The following is a 22,263-nucleotide window of genomic DNA, read 5'->3' on the forward strand; positions in this document are numbered from 1 at the left end:
TCTGTGCCTAGAGCTTGTGCTCGGCAGCAAGAGAAGCCACCGCAAGGAGAAGCCCGCGCACTGCAACGAAGAGTAGACCCTGCTCACCGCAACGAAGAGTAGACTCCGCTTGCTGCAACTAGAGAAAGCCCACGCACAGCAACGACGACCCAACGCAGCCAAAAAAAAAAAAAAGTTAAAAAAAAGAAGTTGTGTTGTGACATTTTATTGTTCTGTAACAGTCCTAGAGTTAATTGAAGATACAGTGATGTACTGTGAAACTAGATGTGGAAATGATTCTTTGAGGTAGTTACGTCTTCAAAGGCGCGATTACAGTGGGAGCATAACGGGTGTAGGAGGGCAGCAATGCCAACTTCCGGACTAAATTCACTTTCTTGGAATCTCTTCCTCATACACTCCCTGTCTCTTTAAGTAACTGAGACAAAGAGGAAGTTCAGCTGGATAAAGGCAGAAGCAGAGTGGCCCTCCCTAAAATTATGGTAACAGGTGTCAGCCATAGACGCCTAAAGACTAGTGTCTAAGTCATCTCGAGCTGCCATAACAAAATACCATAGCCTGGGTGGCTTAAACAGACATTTCTTTCCCACAGTTCTGGAGGCCGGCAGATTTGGTCTTTGGTGAGAGGGCCTGCCTCCTGGGTCACAACTAGGCTGGCTTCTTGCTATTTCCTCACATGGTGGAGAAAGAGAGCTCTGGTGTCTTTTTCTCTTCTTATAGGATATGAATCTCATTTTGGAGGGCTCACTATCATGAGCTCGTCTAAACCTAATTACCTCCTAAAGGCCTCACTTCCTAATGCCATCACATTGGGGGGTTAGGGCTTCAACATATAAATTTGGGGGCTGGGAAGGGGGGGAACATTCAGGCCATTACAATTAGATAAAAGATTCTTCTAGATTCTTCTAGATAAATTATTTAGCTTCAGTGCTGGGAGTCTGTCAGTTCTGGGCCAAGTTCCCTGTTGTCAGTGGTGGTGTGTTTTGCTGCAATGAACATGCACCGTGGTGAGCTCTGACTGACAGCAGAACAGTGGGCAACACCCTCTTTCCCTGTGGAGCCTGGAGGATGGCACGTTTTGTCAGTTGGAGAAACAGATACATAGCAAGCCCTAGGATGCCATGTAAAGTACCTTAAACAAAAAAATTGGATGCCCTTGTTCTAGAAAACAAACAATGCAAGCTCCAAGGTAGCTCAGAACTCAAGAGAATATATCAAATGGCCTTTAGGAAGAAAACCAAGAGTTGCTTGAACACGTGAATAAAGATTTCCCCTGGCTAATGTCAGCATCCAAAGAACATCTTACTGTTGGTTTCTTGTCTGCACCTGCCTTTCCAAGATGGAAACAGAAAACAAGAGTCTATGATACAGAGAAAACAGGCATGGAGAGAAAACTGAGTAGTTTTTGCCATAATTAAGTCAGAAAATGGCTGGTCTTCTCTTAATCACAGCTTACATAAGCAATTCTCACCCTGGTATTGCAGTATCTAAGGAATTCTCCTAGATGTCTTCAGGAAATCCTCTCTTCAAATCTCTCTCCACTAACACCTCTTCTCCAAAAATTAAAATAAATAAACTTACATTTTAAATCTAAAAACATGCATGACACATACAAATTTCATACAGTACATTTAATATCAAAATCAGATAATTTAAAGTTTTTTTAACAGAATAGTGTTAATAAATAAATAATAGTGTTAATAATAAATAAATAAATAGTAAAATTTGTTACTAAGATGCATGGACCTTTGAGATATATTGTAGCATAAGAACAAACAAATTGAAAAATAGTGCATATATCATACAATTTTTGAAGCAAACATACACACACAATGTTTTTTTATAATATATATGAAGATGCAGGGAAAATGGTCTGGAAGAGACACTCCCAACTGAGATGAGTAATTATCCCAGCAAAGGATTAAGCAATAACCACCACACACAAAAATCTAATCATTGACCTTACCTAGAGAGATCCCCAAGAACAAGCCCCATTTGGGCCTCCGAGAAAGAAGACACACCATCTTTGTGCATTTAACCAAATGTGCTGGGCAAAATCATACACCAATATATTTAAATAAAAGGAGAAGGAAATGGAAAAATAATCACCTTATCCCATTGCTCTCCTCTCCCACTCAAATAATGCCTTGGACTCCACTCTCTCAGGCAAAAAAGAGTCGAAACCTAAAAAGTGAAACAAAATAAAGATGAAGAAGTTAGCTCTGGGCCAGGGCATCCCAATCATTTGCGGGACCCTGAGCTAGAGTACAAATGGACATCCATATGTAATATGTCTAAACATGTAAAAGTTATAAATCGAGTGAACGCACTGTTTAATGAAATATATTTTGTCTTCCTGCCTTGACAAATATTCCTGTCAAATATTCATTTGATTCATTTGACAGGAAGGACAGGTCAAGTGAGACTTCTCAAGAGTCGTACACCAGCACGAGGCAGCATTTGGAGAGCCAGCTTGGGGTCCGTGGGCTTCCCTTTTGGTTTTCCGCTGCTGGCCTGTGTGGCGAGGGGCTCTGTGCGCGTGTGTAGGCCACTCGGCTTGCACGCACAATCTATCCACATCCCTTTAAACAGCTGCACCTGGTCTCCCTGTGCCCTGGAGTGGGCTCTTTAGTGCTATCCCCCACCCTTAGAAAGCTGGACCTGGGGAAAGGCCTATGCTGGCCCTGGAAGTGAGCTCAGGGCCATTTGGACAGGGATGTGGGGGTCTCTCATCCGCTGAGACTGGTCTACAAGTGGGAGGTAGAGCACAGGCTCTGGAAGGGCACATCCCTTGGGCCTCATGGACTCCTTAGCCTGTGGGAGGTGTGATTGGAGGAGGGCCATGGAAGGGTCTTCTGAAGCCAGGGTCCCAGGGTTGGGCTTCCTCTTACACTGGTCTAAAGTCAGTACTCTTCTTGGTTTGGGGATGTCCTGGGCTCAGGCCCTGATGAGTTAAGGGATTTCAAGGGTCATTTTGACTATGTTATATATAGATCCCAAGTCAGTGAATTAACTTATTCTTCCCACTTTGTACAAAACATGGATATTTTTAAATGTGCATTAAGACTTGCTCCTCCATGAGAGATGCCCAGGACTGGGTCAGAGACTGACTGATGAAACCAGATCTCCCTCTTTCATCGCATCCCCTTATTTCACTGGAGTAGCAGGCAGAATCGTTGACACTGTAACTTGTTCTCTCTCCCTCTTTTGCAGAGTGAGTATGGTTGAATTTACCTAAAAGTGCAAATGATGTGATTCCAGCGCACTAACTCTAGGATCTTATTTCCTTTTGTATGAGTTATTATTGGCTGCATAACAAATTACCGCCAAATATAACAGCTTAAAACAACAAATATTTATTATTTCACAGTTTGTGTGGGTCAGGGATATGTAAGTAGCTTAGCTGGGCGGTTGTGGCTCAAGGTCTGTGATGAGATTGCAGGCAAGCTGTCCACCAGGGCTGCAGTCGTCTCAGGACTCAGGTGAGGCTGCAGGATGCTATTCCAAGTCCACTCACATGGTTTTTCAGGCTTTAGTTCATTTGCTTGTCATATCACAGGGGCCTCCTGGAAGCCCAAGGAGAATCCGGAAGGAGAGAAGAGTGAGGCAAGAGTCAAGTGGAGACAATGGCATTTGGAAAAGGGTACCTCAGATCTGGCAGCTGCAAGGTAACTTCCCAAACCAGGGTCTGCCAACAGGTGCTGTGTCAGGCTACCTGGGGAACTTATGAAAAATATACCAATAGTATATATATCCTTAGAGTTAATAATACTGTACTGTATATTTGAAAGTTGCTAAGACATTATATCTTAAAAGTTCTTGGCACAAGAAAAAAAACTTTTGTAATTATGTGTGACTAGTAAAATGTTGTCTATCTCGATAAAAGAATACCAGTTCCTAGACCCACTTTTTTTTGTTTGTTTGTTTTTGCGGTACGCAGGCCTCTCCCGTTGCGGAGCACAGGCTCCGGACGAGCAGGCTCAGCAGCCATGGCTCACGGGCCCAGCAGCTCCGCGTCATGTGGGATCTTCTCAGACCGGGGCACGAACCCGTGTCCCCTGCATCAGCAGGCGGACTCTCAGCCACTGCGCCACCAGGGAAGCCCTGCCTTTTCTTTTCTTTTCTTTTCTTTTTTTTGTCTTTTGCAAGGAAGCTGAAGTCAAGAAAGTTAAATGACTTCCTCAAATTCCCATAGCTAGAAAAAGACTGAACTGAAAAAGACTGGAATTCAGGCTCATGTGGAAGCCACAGTTCCTGTGAGGAAGCAACATACAAGCCTGGCTCCCCACAAACCCAGGTGAACATGAACCCTGGCTCTCCACTGACCGCCAGGCAGCCTTGTGTGAGTTTGAGTCATAGGATCTGTACAAATCCTGGTTAGCTTATACTTGAAGAGGGTGTAATGTTTACCTTGTGCTGTTATTGTGTCGACTAAGTTATTTTTAATGCTCCCTTGCCGAAGACCACTAGGAATAAACCTATAGTTTAAAAAGTTGAATTTATTACTCATTGCAGTGAGGGAAATGCACACCATCCTGGAGGTGTGTCAGTGAGAGGGTATTAGGAAATATTATTAAAGGATTTGGGTTTTTGTTAGCTGATTGGGGGAGGGCTTAGGAAAGTAGGGTTCATTCTATGAGTGTGTATCTTCATAAATCTTATCCATAGAAGGGAAGACCAGAGAGAGGCTAAGGCTGTTAACTGGCAAAGAAGCAGCGGTCACTCTAACTGGCCAGGATAGCTGTGTGTCCACTGTGGCTTGGACAATGTTCATATTTTGTCTGTTTAGACATGATTAAGGAGTCTTGTTCTTGTCTTCATCCGTCGTGGTCACAGAGGGACCTTGTCTCAGGTTGATGTTCTGAGAAATTGTCCATGTTTATGTTTAAGAGAAGAACACCAAGGCCCAGTGATAGCGCCAGGCCAGCTTTTTCCCAGAGTATAAAATACCTTGTCATAGTGCTGGACTCACAGATGTTCCATCCATCGGGGTTATGACTTTATTGCACACACCCACACTGCCAGCGCTGGACCTTTGAGTCACAGTGAGGCAGGTAAGGGGTGGTCTGGGGCGGAGACATTTGGTAGAATCTAAAAGACAGATATCCCTTCAAGCTGCAATGACCCATTTTCTTCCCCAGCTTCAGGCATTACATGAAGCCATTTCCATGAGGTCAAGGGTATGTCAGCCTGTGGAGAATTTCAGAAAGAGCAAAGAGGGGTCTACAAGGTAGAGGGCCTATCCCTGACTCTGCCTTGCCTCCTTCCTGCAGTAAAGGCATTCTGAGCACTTACAGGGAGTCAGACCTGGGCTAGATGCTGTGTGACACCCACCACCTCATGGAAAAGACAGACAAGCAAACAATCACGCTGAAAAACGGGGTAAAAGAAAACAGTGTACAGTGAGGATCACCGACAGTCTAAGCAGTGGTTCCCACACTTTCCTCAATATTGTAATCACCTGGATCTTTGAAAAATACGGATGACTGGATCCCACTGCACTAACGTAATAGAGCTGGGATACTACTCAGCGTCGCGATTTGAAAAACTCCCTGGGTGATTCAATGTGCAGCAAAGTTTGGGAGCCATTGGTTTAATCCATCCATCCTTACAGTCTGGGGTGGGGTTGGGGTCACACAGCTGTCTTATCTTAGGAAGCTGTGGTCCCTCATCCCAGACACTTGTATTTAGGTACAAAATCTGAAAGAGAATTGCAGGGGGCTTACAGATCCTAAGAAGAGAATCTGGGAATTCCTTGTAGGGGGCGGGCTGTCTCGTGAAAACCCCCAGACACAGGAGTATCCAATCCCAATTAGAGTCACACGAGCTCTCCGTCCCCTCCAGAATGGCGCTGGCCCTTCTCTTTCACAGAAGCCTCGGAGTTAGTATCACCAAACCTAGTTCGGGCATGGCGGTAAGCAGCTACCGAGCGGCCGGTGTGCGCACGTGTGAGAGTGTGCACACGTGTGAGAGTGTGCACGCCGGCGTGCACGCGCAGGGCCGCCGGCGAGCGTGCGTTTCCGTTAGGGAGCCCGGGCGGCCTCCGGCTGCGGCTGCAGCAGCGCGCCCGGCGCCCCCTCCCGCCCAGTCCCCTCCCCCTGTGGCTCTCGCTCGCCCTCTTCACTCCCCCGGCAGCGTCGGCCGTCTCCGGGTGCGCAGGGCAGCGCTCAGCACGCGAACCCCTCCTGCAGGCGCCCCGGCGTCACTCGAGCGTCGAGCCCCGGGTGCGCGTGTCGTACCCCCCGCCCCCCAGCCGCCGAGCGACGATGAGCCGAGGCGCGGGGGTCGCGGAGAGCAGGTGAGCGCAGCCGCGGGGCTGGCGGGGGGGTGGGGTTCGGAAGGAGAAAGGGAGAGCGGGGGTGGGGTGCGGATGGACCCAACATCGCCGCGTGGAGAAGGGCCTTTGCGGTCTTTAGCACCCTCCCCCGCAGGCTCTGCTTTTGCCCTTTCCCGGGCGGGGGGAGGGCTCCACTCCCGCCCCGGCATCCCCGCTCGGGCCGCACAAACAAAGCGTCCTTCGGCGGCGGCGCCTGCCCCGCGCAGGCACGGAGCATGGGGGAGGCGACGCGCCGTGCTTCCCGGACTCCGACCCCCTACCCCCGGCGGGGGGCCCAGGCGGTCGCACCTGGATCCGGCGGGCGGCGGCGGGGTCGCGCGCAGGTGCTCGCGCGGAAAGCGGTGGCGCGCAGCTCGGAGGCCCAAGGCTCCCGGCCTGGAGGCGGGGCTACGGGCAGCGCTGCTGCCCCCTGTCGCCGCGGCTTCCCCACGCCCGCTACCCGTCTCCAGGGCGGCGGCGGCAGGTGGGCCCGATTTGTTCACGTACACCTGGCGGCGGGCGGGTGAGGAGGAGGGCAAGTCTCCCTGCGGCATCCCCTTTGCTCTCCGCGTGTGTGGACCGGCGCCCTTCCCGCCTCCGTGGCGACTCCCCGCCCCCGAGGCCCGGTTCTGCTGTCCTCGTGTGTCCCCAGCTCTCGAGCTTCAGCTCTCTGGAGTTCCTGCGCCCTCTGCACCTGGAGGAGGACTGGGGAGGTTTTACTGAACACCATCGGCGCTTTGGCCACCCGGCTTTCAAGTTGAGTTGAGAGCAGGATTATTTCCTTAATCCCTTTTTGCCCATGGGTGGGACACCCCCGTGCCCATCATCCCCTCAACGCCCCCATGGGGCCCTAACAATGTCTTGAGCACAGTAGGCGCGAGATCAACATTGCTTGAAGGATTTCTGCTATTACTGTAAAGGCAGCCAATGCCTCTGTGTGTTATCAGCGTCCCACAGCCCTTTAAAAGCAGCCGCTTTTTACGTGGGAATGTCTACTAAGAGCTGGTTTGGGATGTTGTGGTCGAGTTCTCCAGGTCTCACTGTCATCTGCAAAAGCAGGCTTTTAGTTGTAGTGTTTGGATGTAGTGTTTCAGCAGAAGACACGTGATGGCTTGTTTGTGAAATATACCCTTTAGGTAATCCTCTCATTGCAGTAAATACTTGCAGGAAGTCCAACCCAAAACAGTGCAGAAACGCTCGGCCAAGATTGAGACTCTGCAGAGAATTTACTTAATGGGACGGTCCGTGACACAAAAAGAGTTTCTACAGGATCAGCTAGAGGAAGAAGAGAATGCGGAGGTTTAAAGTGTTCATTTCAGTTTTTCGTGGATCATTCATGGAACATTAGGCCCAGCTTCTCTCAGGAAGGAGGGAGAGATTTCTTGGTTTTGTTTTTGTGTGTGTGTGTGTGTGTGTGTTTTCCTCGCCTATTCTTTAAAACACTGTTGCAATCAGGAAGACAGTCTTAGAAAAGTCTGTTGTGGATGGGTTTTGCTGTTGAATTTCTTGAAGTTAGCATGAATAAAACTACACTAGGACATAAACTGTGTCCGCTTGGAATATCAAAAACACTTCTTTAGAGGTGGTCAGTTAACAGCAAGACTTGTAAATGATTGTTAAAGAGAACTTTGAATCAAATTATGGCTAAAAATAAAGTTTTGTTCCTCAAAAAAAAAAAAAAAAGAGGAAGTGAATTGAAATACAGTGTGTGAAATTAGTAGTTACTTACACAGAGCTAACAAAACCTCTACCAGTCTTCCTAGTATTACTCTGAAATGTGGGCCCTCCCCACCACTTTCCATGAAAACTTGTTAGTCCACCACCTCTGATCTTTCTGGCCTCTTCAGGGAGATCGTTGTTAATGTGTCATTTAATGGTAACAAAGTCCATATAATTGTGTGTCAAACAAGGGGGAGGTGCAATTCTCAGTAAATTGTAAAGCACCCTACAGATGTTTGCTACAGTTTGTTGTAATTTTTAGTAGCTGCACAGTATGCCCCTCTGATACTTAGCCATTCCCACATTTTTGGCCATTTAAGCTGTTATTACTGATTTTTCAATATTAAGGAAGTCTCTGTTTTATATCTAATTACCACATTCTTTCTGTCATTTATTTGTCCAATGAACATTTTTTTTTTAATAGTGCGAACTATATGCCGAACGATGTGTTAGATGCTGGGGATGTGGAATCCTTGGCTGCACACACGCACACATAGACACTCATACACACTCCTTGTTCCTTTAGTTCCCAGAGGTTATAAATGGCTTGTAAACAAAGCACAGCAAAGCAGTGCAATAAAACCATTAATCTAGGTGTACATCAGACCTGGGCTCAGGGAGGGGAGTAGAGAAGGGATCCCTTCTACTGGGCTGAGTCATGGGAGTCACCCCACCCCATCCATCCCCAGTCAGGTGAGCTCTCCTTCTTGCCCACCCTGGGCACTTATGATTTCTTTCTCTTCCTCCTTCCCTCCTTGTCCCCTCACTGCTAGAAGTGTTCCAGCTGCCTCCTGTCTCCCTTAAGCCAGCTTAGTTCCAGCCCTTTTCCCTCTTGGCTCCACTTCCCTTTGGAGTACATTACGCAGAGATTTCACTGGCAGTTAGTTGCAAGGAGAAAGAAAGGAGTAAACCCTGAAACTGTTCCTCCTAATTCCTGCCACCCCACAGCAGCCGTTTGGGCTGTATCCCCAATGCAGTCACCTCTTCCTTCCACCTGGGGTCATTCTCCATTCACGAACGTGGCCAGTAAAGCTAAAGTCCTATATAATACTTTTCCTTTCCCAAGATACTGAAAACCCTTCCTTTGTGTGTATGTATATACAGTCATACAGAAAACACAGCATCTTAAGTGCACAGCTTGATGAATTACCACAAAGTGAACACATCTGTGTAACCACCACCCAGGTCAAGAAATAGAATACAACACCCTAAAAGTCCCCCTTGTTTTCCTCTTACTTTCCTGTCCCTCCTCCCTAGAGGGACCAGAGATAAGTTTTGCTAGTTCGTAAACTTTATAAAAATAGAATCATACAGTATATACCCTTTTGTGTCCGGCTTCTTTTGTGACATTATGTTTGTGAGATTAATTCTCTCTGTTGTGTGTAAGCAGTTTTTCATTCTCATGGCTTACAGTTTTCCATTATATGGCGATATCACATTTTATTCATCCATTCTGCTCTTGACGAACACGGTAGTTTCCAGGTTTTGTCCTTTAGCCCTTCGATGCCCAAAGACCTGAAGGAGCCAGCCTGGAGAGCCAGGCCTGTGGATTTTTTATCTTTGCTGGTACTAAGTGTTTTCTGAAGCATTGAAGCCCGTGCTCTCATTCAGAAACCTGAACACAGAAGAAAAAAGCTATGGGATGGCTTCCATCATGGGCGGGCGAGTTGATTGCAGTTGGTGGTCTTTGGGATGCTTAGAATAAAAGAAATTGGGTGATAATGGGAAACCAGTCTGGCTTGGGAAGTGTCCCCTGGGGGTACTGACAGCTGGCGGCTCGACCCTGACCCTCCCACAGGGCCTGGTCGCAGAGGGCTTGGTACTCAGGAAGTATGTCTGTCCTGGCCAGTGTGGAAGAGGCTGTGTAGTTGGCTTCCAGAGCTTGATTCTGAGTGAAGGCAGTTTCCTTGGAGTATGTTTTAAAGTTACCTAGCCTCTTGAGGGGTTTTTGTCATCTGGTACTACAACTTCTTTTCAGGGTGGTCTGGCTTTTGTGGCCTGGGGGACTGAGATTTTCTTTGGGGAAATGCTTGGGCCTTTTGGACTCAACACAGGCAGTGTCTGAGCCTGTAGAATGTCAGGGGCGTCTCACAGGATCAGACATTCTCCATGAAAGATGCTGATGACAGCAGACCCTGCATTGTTGACTTCCTCCTTTGCTCTCAAGCTTCAAATCTTCCCAAGGGGGAAATACGAAGACTACTCAGTGGACTGAATGATCGCCACTCAGCATCCTGGGGTTGCCATCAGTTTGGTTACAGTTAGAGTTTCTCCACCTCCCTGTCTTTCCTCATCTCCTACCTCTCTCCCCCTGAACACAGTTGCTTTCCTCCTGTTCCCAGACCTTGATAAATTCCTTCCTGCCTCAGAAGCTGTGCAACATTCTCTTGTCCATTCTTGCTTGTCCTTTGTGGCTCAGTTTAAATGTCACTTCCCCAGGAAACCCTCTCCAATTTTTCAGTCTTAGACAAGTGCTCTTGAAGCACTTCCTGTCTCAGATACAAGAAGACAGTCGTCTTCCCCATCAGGCTGATGTGTTCTTGAAGGCACAGACCCAGTTGCTTTGTTCACTTATGCCTGGCACATCATCCATCCATGTTTGTTAAATGGATGAATTGATGGGTAAACCAAGAGTTGCTTTGTTCACTTATGCCTGGCACATAATCCATCCATGTTTGTTAAATGGATGAATTGATGGGTAAACCAAGAGGCCTGAGACAAGTTGTGAGATTGTCTCTGCTTATAATTTGCTGTGTGATCTTGGGTGTTCATTAACTTCACCTCTCCTAGAGTCTCTCTCCCCCTCTGTAAAATAATGCATCAGGCTGGAAGATCTTGTAGGCACCTTTCCGCTTCAGTTTTTTTCTGAGTCTAACAGTGAGAAGATCCTACCTGAGGCGTAGCATTCTTTGAAAATGCAGACTGGCCTTAACATCATGGTTTAAGTGGCCTTAGTTACACGCCCGTGTTCTTAGCATAAGAGCTCTGTCCTTCCCAGTTCATCATAGCCTGCTCTGGGCTAAGACTATAGCTTATATTTGCTTTTATTTTGCTCTTCCCACATCATATACATTTATTTATTTCCTGATCTGTCTTCTCTTCCATTAGTGTGCCCCTTGGGGACAAGGTTCATGTGTCACGTGTTACTTTTATATCCCCTTCGCTTAGCACAGCACCTGTGAGTTAATTTCAGTTGATGAAAAGAGATCTGTATTGTAGAGAATATTACTTTCATTGAGATTATTCTCTGGAAAGTATAGCTATTTCATGATTATGCAGATTAACTCTAGTTTGTGACTAACATAAACTCTTTTCCACTTTCCTTAACCCATTTAACAACTTCTGGCCTATTTCCCAGAAGGTTGATAGGGGCTAAAAGAAGTAAAACACTAGTTGGTTTAATTCTGGTGAAAAGTTAAAAGGAGGATTTGGGGCTCATTGTGGTTTAATTATACCTAATAACTAAGGTCTCTGAGCCTTATTTCCTCATCTGTGAAACGGAGATGACACTAGTTCAGTATCAAGCACTAAAAAGGTTGTTGCAGTGAGCCCATCGATGGGCTTGGGGTCCTTGGCTTGGGTTCAGGCACACAGTAAATATTTTTAAAATATTAGTTAAAGAAAAAAAATTAGGTATTATATTACATTTTTATTTTCACTCGAAGAATTGCTAAAGATCTTTAAGTGGAGAATTATTACTTATTGAGCCAGATTTGAGTGAAATCCTTCTGGCACCTACTATCCACCTGTCAGGCTGGGAGTGGAGGTGGGAGAAAGGCTCCCTCAGGTTGGATTGTACTATGCTGAGATGCAGGGTTTTTCTCCTCCCGCTGAGGGAAAGGGGCCAGTATTAGATGGGGCCTGAGAGCTGATAGGCATGGGGCGGCACTGAAATTATACCTAGTCATCATGCTTGAGTCCGGATCAAAATGTAAGGAATTTTAAGTGATATTAAATAAATGTCCAAGTCCCTTCCCTGCTGATCTTCAGCCCCTAAATTATACTGGGAACATTTGGAATGGGTACTCTCTCTCCGTGGTTGCCGTGGTTTTCCTTTTAACAAACCACCTGGAAAAAGCAGAAAGGAAGAGGATGTGGGGAACTAGCTAGCATCCATGTAGTGTGTTAGGGAGGAAGAAAATCTTCCTCTACCCTTCTGGGTTCTTGTGGTGTAAGGATTAAACTGTGACATGACACAGATTAACAGGAGAAAGTCACACAAAAATATAATAACAGAGACACATGGGAGATACCGAGGAAAACTTGAAAAAGGCCAAAGCCCTCACCTTAAATACTGTCCTCAGCTAAAGATGAAAGAGGATGTTGAGGGTGAGGAGAGTGAGTTCTGGGAGGTCTCCAGGAAGAGCACGGTCAACACAGGTAAGGTTGTGATGCACATTTAACTCACTGCCTTCTCCACTGAGAAGATGCAGATTTGGACACCCTTGCAGACAACGATTTTCCTTACAAATGTAAATGTTTCTTACAGAGGGTAACTCCTGCTTGGTTTTCAATGTTTTTTCCCTTTGCCTGCTGTTTCCTAGAGAATAACCAACTTAAAATAATTAATATACCAAAGAGACATATTTTAGGGTAGCAAATTCCACTACTCTGTAAAGTGGCTGGGCCCCTGTGGGTCCCCTGGGGTTGCTCCCTCCACCCAGCTGTGACTCCTGGAGCTGCCCTGTGGGCGGGCTCCTCCACCTCGGGGCTAAGTCTCCTCCCGCATAACTGTCGGGTGTTTTAAAACAAAGAGCTGGCCCTCTACCCGTAGCCTCACTACATGGAGAAAATAAAGGTTTTCCATAAAGGTTTTCTGGTTTTTAGCAGAAGTTCTGGTATCTAGACACATGTACACACATCTGGAAGTAAAGATAAACAGCTGTAGAAAGGGGAATATGAAAGGGACAATTAAGAGAAAAACGCGATTTGTCATTGGGGACATAGAGTGTGTTTTAAGCAGACATATTTTGTACAATAAGAACGGCTAACTCTCAATACATGTTCTCATAATTATTTTTAAATTAAAAGGCACAACGACTGCATTATAAGAGGTATGAGTCTGGAGAAAAAAGATGCGGTGGTTGGCTTTTTCTTCTATGTATTTCATGGGAACCATATTTTAGCCTTTCTTAGTGTCTTGAAGCATTTCCTAATTTCAGGTTTACCACCACTCTCTGACCTTTTGAGCTGGAGTTTAGGATTAAAAAATAAGAGGACTTAGGTCTGAAAATGAAAATACATGTTTTTCCTAGAAAATACCAAATACCAAATACTTGGGAATGTTTACCAGAAAAAGTCTTGATTCAAGGAGGATTTCAAAATCTGGAGGCACCTGACTAACTTGACTGAAAAAGAGAAAGGAAAGGGCAAGCAGTTGGTCTGCGGCTTTTGCTGTTTTCTTCCTCAGTTTACTTTCACTACCAGGATTGTGGTTTGGGGTCAAGTGGTGGGGAGTGAAGGGAGACATGGTACCAGGCAACTATGGGGCTTTGAAGTCATAATGGCCTAGGGTCAAGTGCTTCTTTTCTGTTTGTTAGCTGTGTGACCTCAAGGAAGTTAATGAACCTCTCTGAGCCTCAGTCCCTGCATTTGTAAAATGGCCTTCATAGGCTTATTAGGATGATTCAGTGAGAAAATGCAGAAAGATTTTACACCCCCATAAGTGCAAATAACATCATTGTTGTTTTCTGACTGCTTTTTCATTTATTCATCAAAGATTCTGATTCAGTGGGCCCAGAAAAAATGATTTTTAGAAGGCACCCTGTAGAGTTCTAATGTCCTCAGTCCACACCTTGAGAAATGCTGTCCTTAAGGGATGAGGAGCAGTTTGGGCATCAAGGGGGAGGGCAGGGCTGTCACGTACATGCACACACAACTCGAGGGGATAACCCAACATTGTAGTACATGTCCATGGAGTACACATAGTTGGGGTACCTGACCTGCAAGGCCACAGGCGGTGACCCTTTTTGGGGGAGGGTGCAGAGAGAGTGGTGTGTGTGTGTGTGTGTGTGTGTGTGTGTGTGTGTGTGTGTGTTATGCAGGGTATGCTTGGGACACTGAGGAGCTTTCCCTCTGAGAGAGCACGCAGGGTGGGAGACGAGGAAGCAGGGTGGGGGTCCTTGTGTGCCATGCCAGGGAACTCAGGCTTTGGCCAGGAAGTGGTGAGAAGCCACAGAAGAGTCTAGGCAAAGACATGATTAGGTCATGCTGACGGTCACACGAGGGACGAACCAAGAGAATGAGCCAGTAATTATGAGAGAATATAATCAACCAGCTGGGTGGGGAGAGAGCTTGAATGGAGGTGGAAACAGTTTGCATTGAGGAGGGGACAGATTTGAGAGACGTGTTGGAGGAGGTGGAGGAGGTGGAGGAGGTTAGGAGGACACGGATTGTGCTGCTTTCTGGGAAAAAGGAGCTAGTGATGACTTGGAGGTTCTAGTTAGGTGACCTGGTGAGGTCAGGAAGAGCGGGTTTTCCTGGAGAAGGGAAGACAGTGATTAGTTAAGTGCTGACCGTAGTCAATTCAAAGTGCTGAATTGACCCTTGGGCCCTAGGCACCTGGAGCTCTGGGAAGGGGCCTGGAAGGGGGCAAAGATTTAGGATCTGAAACCTTGGCATGAAGGCGAGCAGGAGGCAGTGTGAGGAGGGTACACTGATGTGATCCTGGGACACAGCGATCTAATACCCAGGAGGCTGGGGCCTGGAGCCAGGAGATGGAGCACATGGAGAGGGGAGAGGCCACTGAGGCACGGGAGGGGGGAGGGGGGAGCCTGTCACGTGCTTCATCTAAAGCGAGAGCGGTCACTCAGGACGGAGAGGGCCCCCTGGGTCTGTCGGACAGGAGTCCTCGGTGGCTCTAGCTTGGGTGGTTTCGGTAACGTGGGAGAGCAGAAGGCAGGTGGCTTTGATTCCGGGAGAGGGTGGGGAGTGGGCAGTGGAGACCGTGAGTTCTCCCGTGAGACCGGCAGTAGCAGGGCAGAGGGAGTCCAGGCGGTGGTGAGGACGGAACGTCAGGCCAGGCGGGGGAAGGACCGGTTAATTGAATGGGAGCTGTCCGAGCCCTTAATTCTCAGGCGTGCTGGGACTGAGGGAGGAGGCCCGAGAAGCAGGTGAGAAGACCTGAGCAAGGGAGGGCGACTCAGGGAGCAGCTCTGGGAACCAGGAGGAGGGGCTGGGGTTAGCGCGTCTGGGCGGGGCGAGGAGGATGGATCGCTGGAAACGCGGCAGAGCAAGGGGCGTGGCGGGCACGGGGATGCCGTGCAGGGACCCTGTGCAGGGGTGCCGGGGTGTGAGCCGGACAAGCTGGGCTTCAAGTGCACGCTCCATAGCCCCGTCTGTCCCGCGGTTTGGAGTCAGTCCGCAGTAGGTGGGAGTGAGAGGGGCAGGAAGAACCTTGAGGAGGGAGAGAGTTCTTTCACCTGCAACATTACTGCAGAAACATAGTATGATCATTTTGAAGACTTTGATAATTATTTTGTATAAAATTAGTATCCGTTTATAAAACTGGTTTTCTTTTCTTGTTCTAGTGATGATCACAGTGCCTCTTCAGAAGAAAAAGGTATGGAACTCTTAAATCAATGTTGAGTTATCGAAAACTTAACCTATACTGTGGAAATTTGCATTTTTAGAAAATGATTTTTTAATTAATTTTATCTATTGGCTGCAGTTTACATTCATGCATTCACCAACTTATAGAAATGTGTTAAAATAATCAATAGGTTAGGATGATGCGATAATGACAATTTTTCAGAATTTTCTTTAAGGTTGTTTTTCAACAGATATTCCAAAAAAAAAAGAAATGTAAAGAACTTGGGCCTTTGTAGTTTTTATAACTTAAGAATAGAAAATAATTGCTTTTACATCTCTCTCCTTTTAAACTCTGGCTCTAATGTTCTTTTTAACCTTATTTTAAATTCAATAAAGTAAGATTAGAGAAGTATTATCAACTGAATTCTATAAATGTTCTATACACAATGACTAGATATTTTCTTTAATAATTGAGTGTTGTCAAATTTATATACTTAATGAAAATGACAACACACAATTCTATCCCTGAAAGTGGGTCAAATAAACACTTTTATTTATTTATTTATTTATTTATTTATTTATTTATTTATTTAATTTTAAAACATAAATTTATTTATTTATTATTTATTTTTGGCTGTGTTGGGTCTTTGTTGCTGCGTGCGGTTTTGTCTACTTGCAGCGAGCGGGGCTACTCTTCATTGCAGTGGCTTCTCTTGTTGCGGAGCTCGGGCTCTAGGCGTGTGCGCTTCAGTAGTTGTAGCTCGCGGGCTCTAGAGCACAGGCTCAGTAGTTGTGGTGCATAGGCTTAGTTGCTCCATGGTATGTGGGATCTTCCCAGACCAGGGCTCGAAACTGTGTCCCCTGCATTGGCAGGCGGATTCTTAACCAGTGCGCCACCAGGGAAGCCCAATACTCCTTTATTAAAGGAAGGTCTTGGTCTAGGTTTGGGGGTTGCTGAGAGTCGAGTCCTCTTTCTGGCCTGTGCTGCTTGTTCTTAAAGGCTGTAAACAGTGTGTGGGGATGTATTTCTTGCTTTGGCTCCTTCTCTTTATCGTGTGCTGCATGGCTCCGAGTCCTTCTGGAGGGTGGCTCCGAGGCCACTTTAGTTGTTGACCTGTGTCACTTGACTGCAGAGTGGCTTAGGAGCTCCTCAGCTCATCGCTGGGCCACTGTCTTACTTTTGCAAGTTCCATATCCCTCCTGGGTTTCATTTTTCCAGTACAGAATAATAACCTGCCTAATAAAAGTATTCTGATTAAAATCTAAAAAAAGTTTCTGTAACATTTGGCTGCAACGTATAGTGTATGGGGCTGTCATGAATCTGTCAAGTGTAGGGTTGGATCTGGCTGGCTTTCCTGCTTCCTGGTGCTGACCTCAACCTCACCCGTCCCTCTCTTTGCTTTTGCCTGTTTCTGTCTGCTTGAGATGCCTCTCCCTTCCTGCACACTTAACCTCCCAGGCTTGTTTCAGCGCTACCAAATTCAAGGACTCGTGCTGAATCCCTCACCTGCAGTGAGTGGTCTCAATTTCTCTCTTGGACCAGCAGAATACTGGCCTTCTTTCGTTTTGTATTGTCCTGATTTCTTCATGTGTCTATGCATGGCCACTGCTTGTCCTCACACAGGCTGTTTGCTGGGACATGGATTTTCTTCTAATACTGCGGAGTGCCCATCACACGGTGGACACTAAGTCAATGTTCATTAAATTGAAGGGACAGTAGTCTCTGCCCACGCCCAGGGGAATTAGTCAACTGGTAATTAAGCCCCTGTTGTTCACCAGCCTGGTGTGGGTGAATGTTCCAGACAAACGAAATGGAAGAGTTGTCTGTTTCATGAGCAGTCTAATTGAGCATGGCATAAATACAGACTAGGGACATGGTAGCTAAGGGGCAATCCTTCCCTACACAGAAATGCTCTTGCTCTGTTTAACATTGTTGGTAACTTCTGCAGCAGTTATCCCTTCTCCTATACTATAATATCTCCATTCCCATGCACCCACACTGGCCTAGGCTCTCATCACTTCATATCTGGATCTCTGCAGTGGCCTCCGTGTCAGGCTCTCTGGAGTCTAATGCATCCTGAACGTCAGTACCCCCCAGTGTCCACCAACATCTTGGGGAACACCAAGGCCCATTCCAGCTTGAAGCTGTCACGTAATTCTGCGTCTCCACGTCATTCCCTGTAGGAGAACCATCCCCCAAGGCCAGTTCTTCCTAACTGCATTCCAGGTCCTCCCTAGTCTGGTCACAACTTATCTGGCCAACTTTACATCCTTACCTCTAACCTATTTGTGTCATTTTACTAAATTGTTGACAGTTGTTTGCCTGAATTGACTGTTAACTGGGGAAGGACACTGATTCTTTGGTATAGTAACACCACTGCCTGCCCTTCAGTTACAAAATCTAAAACCAGGTGCTTTTTTTCCCTTCCTAGTGTCAAGTTACTTAATCGCCAGGGATGTTTTTAGGGAGCTGCTGGGTTAATCAGACAAAGAAACAATGCCCTGTGGCACAAAATTGAGAGATTGCCAGGAATCCAACCAAATGTAATTATAAAGTTTTTTGGCTTTCTGTTTGCCCTCTATTGGAAAAGGCTTATGGTTTCTTGGGCTAAATCTTTTTTCCTTTGAGAATATGGCATTGTTTACCATTGGTAACTGGGCATTCATTTCATATGCAAGGCTGCTTTGGCTCTAAAGAGGTGATTCAGTCTATGGAATAGGGTGCTTCTGTTATTTTTGGTTTAGCAGCTTTTACAAAAATGGACATAATCTTCTCTATTTTATCCTTGTATTTATACTATTAAACTTTGTTTCTTTCTCAAAATTTAGATTGCCTCAGTCCCAACCTAGATACTTCAAAGGACTCTAAATCAGGTAAGGGATATGATTAATATTGGTAAATGCCCAAATGAAATTTTTACAAAATAACCAATTCATAGCAAGATAAATTACAATTTATTTTTCTGTTTTACTTCAAACAATCTGAATGAAAGGTAGGGACTTTCATCTTTCTACTTGAAAGAGTTGAATGAATTTTAAACTTTCATGATCACCTAGCCTAGTGAAATCAGTGACTTTAAAGTTTGGTGATAAAGATGTACTTAGTGAAACTGAGAATTTCTCTGGTGGGGCAGTCAGGCCATTTTCTAGATTGGCTCCACTAACCTAATAGAGGGTCCTCTGTGAGCCCAGCCAGTTGGTGGATACTTGGCGAGGGTAGTCCTGGGAGGCTTCCCTGAGGAGGTGATGGTCGACTTGAACTCTGAAGGATGAATTGAGGTAACAGGGCAAAGGTGGGGAAAAGAGTTGTCTTAGTTCAAAAGACTTGCAGGTGTAAAGGCCGTGATGTGGGAAAGTGCACAGTGCTTGTTTTCAGAGGCTGAAGAAGGTCAGATGACTGGAATCAGAGAGAGAGGGGAAAGGTGGCAGGGCCATAGTGTGTCTGCAGAGGCAGGCGGGGGCTAGATTACATAGGCCCTTTGGATTAAAAAATCTGTTCTCCGGAGAAGATGTACAAATGGCCAATAAGCACATAAAAGATGCTCAATATCATTTCAGGAAGATACAAATCAAAACCACAGCAAGATACCACTTCACACCCACTAGGATGGCTATAATGAAAAAGATAGTAGCAAGTGTTGTCAAGGATGTAGAGAAATTAAAACCCTCATATACCACTGATGGGAATGTAAATTGTCACAGCCATCTCGGAAAACAGGTCATTCTCAAATAGCTAAACAAATTACCATTTGATCCAGCAATTTCTCTCCTCTGTGTATACCCAAGAGAAACTTGTGCATGAATGTTCACAGCGACATTATTCATGATAGTCAAAAGTTGGAAACAACCCAAAAGTCCATCAAGTTTTAAATGCATAAACAAAATGTGGTATACCCATTTGTATTACTTCGCTAGGACTGCTGTAACGAAGTGCCACAGACTGGGGGGCTTAACCAACAGAAATGTATTGTCTCACAGTTCTGGGGGCTAGAAGTCTTGAGATCAAGGTGTCGGCAGGGTTGATTCCTTCTGAGGACTTGGAGAGAGGATCTGTTCCAGATCTCTTTTGTTGGTTTGTAGATAGCCATCATCATGATCATATGATGTTCTTCCTATGATGTGTCTCTGTGTCTGAATTTCCCTTTTTTGTAAGGACACCAGTCATCCTGGATTAGGGCCTACCCTAATGATCTCATTTTACCTGAGGTAAATACCTCTATAAAGACTCTGTCTCCAAATAAGGTCATAGTCTAAGGACTTCAAACATGAATTTTCTTTTGGCGGGGGGAACACAATTCAATACACAACACCATATAATGGAATATTATTCAGCCATAAAAAAGAATAAAGTGCTGATACATACTACAACATGGTTGAACCTTGGAAACGTGCTCAGTGAGAAAAGACAGGTACAAAAGCCTGTGTATTATGTAATTCCATTTATATGAAATGTCCAGAAGAGGCAAATCTATTCAGGCAGAAAATAGAGTATTGGTTGTCTAGGTCTGGGAGGAATGGGGAGGTTGGATAGTTAAAAGGTACAGGGGTTTTTTGGGGTGATGAAAATGTAAAATTGATTGTCACGATAGATGTACAACTCTGTGAATATGCGAAAAGCCATTGAATTGTGCACTTTGAGTGAATTGTATAGTATGCAAATTCGATCTCAATAAGGTAGTTATAGAAAAAAAACAGGTTATATCAGAAGAAAAATATCCAAAGCTTGTTGTCCAGAAAAAAATCCACGTGTTTTCTTGAAAAACTTAAGCTCAGTCATGTCTGTGCCCAGGGCCCTGCTTCCCGAACAGTTTGCTGGGACTGTGGTTTTTGCACACTTGATTTATTCCTGTGATTAGGTTTATGTGGAATAGAATATACTTCAGGACAGACAAGTAGCAAAAGTTGTCCCTCTGATTTGTTTTCTTACCCTTGTCATTTCTGAGAACAGAGCCAACTGGCAATCTTGTTGCCAGATGGTAGAGTTTTTATTGTTATATCTGGAAAATTAAGTATATTTTCTCTTTTTCCTCAAGGTAATATTGTACGGGTTTGATGATTACACCGGCTATTTTTATGAGGTTTCCATGTTCCTAGTGACAAAAGGGGAACAGTACCTAAAGTTATGCGAAGTGCCCTTTGGTTTTAACGTTAAATAAAAGAGGAGAACTATGGATTTGTAAGATATAACCAAAATGGAGATTAAAATGGGATTGTGCAAGGACAGCTCTCCCCTAGCTGTCTGAGAAAGGAGGAGAAAGTCCGCTGCTGGTGATGGTGTCCGAATCAAAAGATGAGAGTTAAAAGTGTGTACCCGCAGAGTATGGTCCAGCCAGTGGGTAACACAGATTGTCAGGTGAGTGAAGCGACAGACACCTCAGGCCAGAGTGGGGTGGAGCCTTCTCAGCTGGATGAAGTGGGGCTGGCCTTGTCAAGAAGCAGAGGGTGATTTTTGTAAACTGAGAGCAGAGCTGATAACGGGGTACAGGGCAGGGCAACGAGCCCCAGAGGGGAGACAGGAGTGACCCCTAACTTGGCCTCGGGAGTGGAGAGGAAGCGGGCTGTGCAGCCGCTGTTTCTCTCTAGGCTGAGAGTATGTGGAAGGGGCTGTGGCCTGCATTCCCCTGCTGTCTGCCCCGAAGTGTCCAACCCTCAGAGGAGAGAAAATGCACCGGCCTCTTTACCAGATAAGGCATGGGACCTGCTCTTTCAGTTTGCCTGCTTTCACATTCCCTCTGTTCCCTTTCTCACCTTTCTCTCCTTTTATTTTTTTTTAAAGTAAAGTTTATTTTTAAAAGGTTAGCTTTTTCTAGTTGAATGCAGTGGGTCAAAGGAAGGAGTATGGATTTTGTCTGCATCTAGGCTGGCGTTCTGAAGGACAGCCGGGTGTGGTGAAGGTGGCGCCCATCAGAATGAGAAACTGGGAGAAGAGAAGCTCAGAGCTGGGGGTTGTTTGTGCACCAGCTTCCCTGAACAGGGAGCCAGCTGTTAGAGCTTTCACCTGTACAAATATGGGAAGGGTTTAGTGCTTGTAGTAGCAGGCTTGGACTGGCCTGTCACTGGAGTTTAGGAGTGAATGTGACCTATTAGTAACACTTATTAAGTGCCTACTGTGTGCGAGGCCCTGGGCTGGTCCCTCTTCGCAGACATCTTATTTAGTTCTCAAATTTGTGCCGTGAGGCAGAAAAATGGTCCTGGGGGCTTGAGCAGGATCCCAGGGCAGGGAGGCAGAAATAGAATCAGGAGTCCTAGGTCTAGAACCGGCGGGAAGGTGAGCTGAAGGGCTGGCCCCAGACTCCCTCTCCCAGGGACCAGGGGCAGCAGGTGGGCCTCACCTGGGACTGGTCCAGGCAGAATGACAGCCCTGCAGAGGTCCAAGACTGCCCGAGGGAACCGACAGAATAAAGAGGGGCCATGGTAGGGGCTGCTTGCTTCTTTAAAGCTGGGCAAAGCATTCGTTCGTTCACACATTCATTCATTCATTGAGCATCTGTATAGGGATGGGTGCTGGGGAATCAGGGTGGTGAGACACAGCCTCAGTCCTCCGGGGCTCACAGACCAACAGCTAAGCAAGCAGGCACTGCTTGGCAACGGGGTAAATGTGACAGGATGGATCAGGAAAGAGGCAGGGCTCACCTACCTTGGTGGGGCAGAGGGAGACTGTCAGCAGAAGTGACATTGCGCTGGCTCTTAATGGATGCCTA

The 22,263-nt window shown here is 46.1% G+C and overlaps 1 protein-coding gene across 1 annotated transcript in view; it reads left to right on the forward strand.

The window, feature by feature from the left end:
• The window catches only part of LOC309805962 (uncharacterized protein), a gene marked incomplete at its 5' end in the record, with an annotated part of 55,671 nt that overhangs the window by 11,848 nt on the left and 21,560 nt on the right, over window positions 1-22,263 (forward strand). Inside the window, 3 exons of the mRNA XM_082624326.1 lie at window positions 5,996-6,295; window positions 15,562-15,593; window positions 18,392-18,436. Coding sequence (XP_082480452.1) covers window positions 5,996-6,295; window positions 15,562-15,593; window positions 18,392-18,436 — 377 coding nt within the window. The remainder of the gene's footprint in view (window positions 1-5,995; window positions 6,296-15,561; window positions 15,594-18,391; window positions 18,437-22,263) is intronic.

Source organism: Mesoplodon mirus, assembly GCF_964341445.2.
Source record: "Mesoplodon mirus genome assembly, chromosome: 6".
Lineage (NCBI taxonomy): Eukaryota > Metazoa > Chordata > Mammalia > Artiodactyla > Ziphiidae > Mesoplodon > Mesoplodon mirus.